The 7,365-nt window shown below is 42.8% G+C and overlaps 1 protein-coding gene across 1 annotated transcript; it reads left to right on the forward strand.

Moving 5' to 3' along the window:
- The first annotated feature begins 1,945 nt into the window (after positions 1-1,945).
- LOC108238244 (calcium-activated potassium channel subunit beta-3) lies at positions 1,946-7,101 on the forward strand. The gene is made up of 4 exons (XM_037981930.1): positions 1,946-2,031; positions 2,462-2,671; positions 4,566-4,740; positions 5,181-7,101. The coding sequence occupies exons 1-4, from the start codon at positions 1,946-1,948 to the stop codon at positions 5,547-5,549; spliced, it is 840 nt and encodes a 279-aa protein (XP_037837858.1). The 3' UTR covers positions 5,550-7,101.
- Positions 7,102-7,365: the final 264 nt, after the last annotated feature.

Here is a 7,365-nt window from a genome sequence, read left to right on the forward strand (position 1 = left end):
CACATGAACAAACTGCTCCATCTGTCTCAGGTTTGAAGGTTTCAGCTCCTTCCACAGATGTTCAACAGGATTTAGATCAGGCCTCAGAAGGACACTTCAGAACAGTCCAATGTTTGGTTCTGATCCACTCTTGGTGTTTTTAGTTTTGTGTTTTGGGTCATTCTCCTGTTGGAGGACCCATGATCTGTGACTGAGACCAAACTTTCTGACTCTGAGCAGCACATTTAGCTCCTGAATCTTTGATAGTCTTGAGATTTCATTGGACCCTGAACAGATTCAGGACCCCCTGTGTCAGATGCAGCGAAGCAGCCCCAGAACAGAACCGAGCCTCCTCCATGTTTCTCTGTAGGTACAGGTTCTTTTCTTTGTTTCATGTTTGACTCTGTGAACACAGAGCTGATGGGACTTGTTGCCAAAAAGCTCCAGTTTTGTCTCGTCTGTCCAAAGGACATTCTCCCAGAAGCTTTGTGGCGTGGTCAATTCCAGTCTGGTGGTTTGGTGTCCTCCTCGGCCGGCTTCCATTCAGTCCATTTTGACTCAAACAGACTGATGGTGTGATCTGACACTGATGACCTTTGACCTTGGAGTTCACCTCTAATCTCTTTGGATGTTGCTCTGGGCTCTTTAGTTACCATTTGTATTATCTGTCTTTTTAATTTCTCTCTTGTGGCCACGTCCAGGGAGATTTTCTTCAGTCCTGTGGACCTTAAACTTCTGAATAATCTGTGCATAAAATAAAATAATTCTGCTGAACCTAAATTCGAAAGCAAAGATTGATTTTCATTAGTTGACTTTTATTTATTTATTTATTTTACTTTTGTCAGTTTCAAGTTACTTCAAAGACCATTGTGGGTTTTTCTTTCTTCAGTGAAAGGCTACAAACAGATTTGACCATATCTGTATGTGTTGGGCACCACTCACAGCTACTACTATGCCAAATCTGACCTCAATATTTGCAAAACTGACTAAGCTACAGCCATTTTTCTGTCGACTTTGGTAAATTAGTTGTGGCAGCCACCTTGTATGAGGTTGGCTCCTAAAGTTAATTTACATGCAATTATTACTTTTTGGGAGCTCCAATAAAATCCAGCTCCTGGTTCATGAAATATTTTGCTAACAGACTGACAAAAGCACACAGACACAGGCTAAATTATTGCCCCAACTTACATGTTTTGCGACCCACTCTGAACTCTGCTGTATCCAGTCCTGAATGAGTTTGGTCTGATGTCACTGTCTGCTTGGTTGATCCATTTCCAAGCTGTTCTGCTGTTCTTAGCCTGAGGCTTGTTTTTGTTAAACTGAACTGCCACCGGGTTAATACCTCCATCTGTTTTACATCAATCCATGAATAATAAAAGGTATTCCAATTGTTGGAATAACGCATACAAACGTGCATTGCTTCTTGCACTAACATCAATGTGTCCACACAGTGTGAGACGTTTCAAGCTCAGCAGGCCGAAAGGATAATGAAAAGTCACAGAACTCATGTGTTCAGGTAAGTATCTTCTATTCGTGTAAATGTGGGGGGAAAATAGTTTCTTTTTTTCCCTTTCAAAATGCTCTTACAGCACATTGTAATGTGCTTATTTCTGTACAAAAACTTATCAATAGGGGTTTTATACAGAAAAGCTCAGCCTTTTCACAACAATCCCCTCCAGCTGAGAGTCACAGGCCAACTGAGAGGCCATTAGCCTGCTACCTGCCTTACCTGTGGTGGTTTCTATAGAAACACACAAGAGGGTGGAAGATGTTGTTGCACTCACCTTTGAGCTTTTGGTAAACAACAGGAAGTTCCCTGGTGGATAAACTGCAGTCTGGAGCACGGCACTCGAGCTTGTTACAGATGTGAGGTGATCATTTGGCCACAGAACATTTGACTTTCAGATAGGAGACGAGCTTGTTAGCTGGATATACATACAGGGAGGTGGCTGGGATAGGACTGGGCATGATCTTGAGCACGGGTTCTCCCCGGAGGTCGTTTACCATCCCCATTAACATCAACCTGCATGGCGCTCGCAGGCGGCAGACACGGTAAGAGCAGATGATCGACTGGGCCAGTCAGCAACAGCACGACTTCTGAAAACACTGCTGGGAGTTCATTATGATCGAAAAACACTTCCAAATGTAAACAGAGCTTCACAATATAAACCCTGCTGGTGTCCAAAGGAGGCAGGGGAAGAAACACACATCAATCTGTCAAGTTTACATTATTTGAAATTGATCATTAGTGCAATCTACCTATTCTGCACTCAAAAAACTGTGAACACATGTACATTTAGTCGACAATCATTATGTGACAGATACTTCTTTCATCTTAGCAATCTGAGATCAGGCAGTTTGAGACTATATAAAATGAATACATCTTTTTCTTTGCAGAGACACATTAAATCAATACATTATTGTGCGATTAAACCGGTGCTGTTTGTGTATGTATTTATGTGTGTGTGTGTGTGGGTGAGAGACACAGGGAGATCTTCCATGCTGCTGTAACGCAGGAGCAGGAGTGGAGCCACAGAGGGGACGGGCGTGGAGGGCAGGGGGCTCGGACCCAGACGGCGGTGTCCAGTGTCGGAGAAGACCGGGCCGTCCTGCTGGGCTTCACCATGATGGCGTTCTCTGTGCTCATGTTCTTTGTGGTCGGCATCACTACAGCCAAGCCTTACATTAACAGGTCCCAGGTTTATACATTCAAACTGGCAGGAAGGGTTAGGGAACTAGAGGAGCTGTATTTACTGAGGAAACGCAATGTAAATGCCAAGTGCTTTGCTGAAATGTGCTGAAGAAGCTGAAAGTAAAAAAAAAAAAAAAGCTAAACATTAGCTCAAAGCCAGAAGTGGAAAAACACTTGCTAAAAGCTAATTACAGGACAAGGTTAGCTAAGAGGTAAAAGTAGCTATCGGCTAGGTGGAAGCCAAATGTAGCAAAAGACTGGCAGAAAGCTAAAGTTGCACAATGGTAGCTAAAAGCTAAAAATAGCACCAGGGTAGCTAAAAGCAGCAGAACACTGGCTAAAACATGAGGGTACCATAAGAAGACAAACACAGAGCGAGTTTGCTGAAGCAGATTTCAAAGACAATGTTTCCGAAGGACTTTAAGAGATCTTATTGTGTTTCTTTGGGCAAAAGTATTTGTAAATAAAATGGCACAAAGTATGCAGAAGTAGTTAGGCATGTTGAGCCCACATGTCATGTATATAACGCCATCATGATCATCAACCACCATCACCTCACTACAGAGGTTTTGGACATGTTCTGAACCATTACGGATCTATCACACTCTATGGCGTGTAATGGGAAGCTGACTGTGTTGTTAAACCATGCCTGAAGACATCATGAAGACCTTGCAAAGACAACCTACATTCTGGCTGAGATTTTTTTTATGTCGTAGCGGGGTCATCCTCCAGTGTGAGGAGGGCTTGAAGGAAAGAAACCAATGACGTCAGCTTAGACTGCTGAGGTCGAAAACTACAAATGTAACTGGGGTATCATGATGAGGGCATCAAAGTAAGGCTGAACTAGATGCTGGCTGCATCTCAAAGAGATTCAAGGACCTGCCTCCAAACTGGCATGTGAAAATAAGTCAATCCTGTTGAAGGCTGCAGCAAAGGCAGAATCTTTTCTCAGCCATGGAAACATTATAGGTCAGGTGCAACATGGCAGGGGTGTTTTTTTTTTGTCTCTAATAGCAAACTCTGCTTTCGTAGCAGAAAGAAATATTAAACAAGCTTCAAAGGCTGGAAGTTCCTGAGGGCTGTCAAGAAAAGGATGTGAAATGCAAAAGCATGTAAACTTGGAGGAATCTTTGGGAGATGAGAAAAAGGCTCAACTGGCTTCATCATCAGCGCAGACTACAATGTGTTTCCAGTTCTTACAGACACACCAGTGAACTAGAGATTGAACAAATCCCCTCTTCAAAGAACCAGCAACTCTGAGGCACATATATTGACTGAAAAACCTGGATTTTCAAAGGGTTAGGGTTACCTAACCTTAACTTTCAAAATCGGGGGTATTTTTATCCATCTGGTGAGAACAAAGGAAACTGCTGTCATTACTCTGAAAGTATCACAATGGAGAACCGATTTAATGTTGACATTGTTATGTTGTTCGATTGCTAATTGACAGCAATCAAACAACGTTGATAGGAATGTACAAAATGAAATATCTGTTGAGCTGACAACTTAAAAGTCATTGACGCTAACGAGTGAACCATCTGGGTAACATCAACATTTGTACAAAATTATATGGCAATTCTTGAGTTGGAATATATTATTTGAAGCCTTTCTGGAGAGGGGGTTTACATGCTAGGACCTTAGGGTAGTATCTCCCAGGGCTGCAACTACTAGTTTGTAGGGACTCTTCAAAATGTTTTAAAACATTCCCAGGGGTACTCAGTTTTTATTTGCTTGAGTCGCAGAGGCTTGCTGGTCCCAAACACCCAGAAATTCAGAGAGACTTCAACTGACAGTGTGCCTATTTTCTCCCAATTGTGAGTCTCCAACAGTCACAGCCCTGGGAGATACTACTCTTAGATCAGGCTATTCTGAACCTTTGTTGGTTGTCCTGCAGCTGCTGGGAGGTGGAGGCCCACTGTGTGCTGCGTCAGACCGACATCCTAGAGGACTGGGTGGACTGCAGAGGAGTGAGCGTGGTGCCATGCCTTACAGTGACCGTCAACCTGACCGGCTCCAATCAGGGGGCCTTCCTCCACTATGACGAAGAGTCTGTCCTTCTGGCTAAAGAAGTAGGAATTTACAGCACTTTCAGTACTTCACCTTTAATACTTTGTAATACTACCAGGTGTAACTCTGATTTAAAACTAACAAAAAAGAGGATCTTGGTAGTCCCAGAGCTCTAGATCTAAAATCGAAAAGCTCATATTAATGTAATGCCTATTCAACGTGTTATGCAGACCTATTATTTTGCTAATTTACACTCAGAGGTTTCTGATAGACTGTAAGAAAAACATCTAAAGGTACTAAACAGCTCAGAGGACTAAAACTAGTCTTAATCTTATTTATGTTCTTTTATAATTAGGATAGCAAAGAATTTTAACTTTATTTGATGAAACTTGTACAATCAAAGAAGGTTCTTGTAGCTCTTATCAACAATTTTCTTAGCTGCTGCCAACTAAACAACCCTGTCACGAGACAAAACATTACACTTAAGTCTTTTCTTTTCCAGTGTTTTTACATCCCAAAATGTCAAATGGACAAGGATGCTCTTCAAGACGAAGTGCAGGAAGTGAAACGAGTTTTGGACCGTCATCTGGGAAGCAACTACTCGTGCTTCAGCGACCACAAGAAGCACCCCAACCATGTCATCTGGCACAAGAAGTACACTTTGAGAAGGGCGCTGTTCGGACTGCTTTGGCCCTGTCTGATGCTGGGTGGCGGAGCTCTGCTGGTGGGTCTTGTGAAGATGACACAGTGCTTGGCCCGTCTCTCTTCTGAGGTGTCCATTAAAACAGCGGGGGGGAGGCTGACTTCAAGATACACCCAGGGCAAACTGTATAAACTCCTGCGGAGGTCGAGTACGCAATCCCCTTCGTGAGATATTCAAAGCTCCAATATGCCAAAAACAATTTGTAAAAATGGAAGTGATATACACTCACTGACAAAGGAAACTTAGGTACCCAGAAGGAATTAACCAATTTGGACATAATTTGGAACATATGCAGACCAGCAATGGGCTTGCACATTTAGAATGGGCAACACGGGGCATAAGTGGTGGCATCAGGAGTGAAGCAATAGTTATATCAGGCAGTCCCTGGGGCATCTGACAACCAATCCAAACTGAGTGAGGGGCAGCAGACACAGAGGATGCCCCGTAGACACATTAGACAACATTAACGGCTCTCGATAGAGTTTGATAGGGGTCACGATGTGAGTTTGTGTGAAACCGGGAGATTGTATTGTGCAGTCTACCTGCCATGTGGGGTACACAGATGTCACAATGACCTGATGTTGAATCAAGGGGTATGTGAGGGCACCGCATACAACTCATGGAACTGTCTTTGGTTCCAGTCACCCAAGACAGATTATATCAAGGGAGGATAATTGTTTTGTGTATCAGCCATTATAGAATCCCATGACACAAATGTTGGTCTCTTTGCAAAACCAAGTGTCATCCATAACTGACATTAGCCTGACTCCTAGTATGCCACCCCATACATAGGCTGCCATTAACACCAGAACAGAGACAACTGACTTTAGAGTGGTGCTGTACTCAGGAGGCGTGGACTGATGTTGAGCAGTGTTCTATCATGTTCAGTGATGAATGTTAGCTTTGTATTCCCAAAGATAACCAGCAGCACAGAAAAGAGAGACACACCAACATTACTCCTGTCATCAGATCACCTGAGGTTGTGAATTAGGAGACCCTGATAGTGACATTCTGCGTCCAACTGTCTTACCCCTCCTGAGACAACTTGGTACAGTCTTGCAATAAGATGGCATAGACCATACCCATAGACCGCATTCCAGACAAACAGTCAATGATCTGCCTGCATCAGATCCTTCTGTGACCGGTCAGGTCCTCCAGTCTTTCCCTAATTGAACATGTGCAGAATCGGCTCAAACATCAACTCTGACCAAGTGCTGATCTGCTGGATCTCAGGGACTGGTTACTTGCTGCAGGAGAGAATGCAACAGCTGCGTGTTGTTTTGCATTTTGCACCCAGGATAATGGGGTATCAGTCTGCTAACATTGGACCAGCAGTGTGCCTGTACCACCAACTTCATCATTCATTTGATCCGATATTGCAATCATCATATTACCATCACACGACCTTTCAAGACAAGCAATTTCATTTCATTTCCACCACTCCATCTGGATGCTAAATGGCTTTTTTTTTCAGTGAGTGTATTTTAGAGGTGGCATATAAAATGCTGTTTATCAAAGTGTCAAATACAAAACAAATCGTTTTGGTTTTTTTGTCTCATTGTGCCCTTTAGTTCAAATTTACTTAAGATCCATAAATTTCCAATCCCAGGCCTGAACGATTCGATGCTGATTTAAGAGGAAGGGAATCTATGCAGCAGGAACATTTCCAGTGATTAGTTTTATCTAGTCATGCTAACTAGGATATATGGAAATAAAAACGAGTGTGAAAAGCATTAATTGGTGAGTTGCTTGTCACATCTTTCACTTTTCCTTTTAACTTTTTCCCCGACCTATATATTCTAGTTTTATGCATTGTTTTGCTAATAAAAAAAACAACTGGCCGACCTGTCTGGATAATATTCTGCCTCTTGCCCAGCGACAGGCACCTGCTCCACATTCCACTATAAAAGATGGAAGGGTAGACTGTAGTTACAGTTAGCCTCAATGAAACAACATAAGCTAAAATGTTTGTTCCATCCATTAA

This window comes from Kryptolebias marmoratus, linkage group LG20 (assembly GCF_001649575.2).
Source record: "Kryptolebias marmoratus isolate JLee-2015 linkage group LG20, ASM164957v2, whole genome shotgun sequence".
In the NCBI taxonomy this organism is placed as follows: Eukaryota; Metazoa; Chordata; class Actinopteri; order Cyprinodontiformes; family Rivulidae; genus Kryptolebias; species Kryptolebias marmoratus.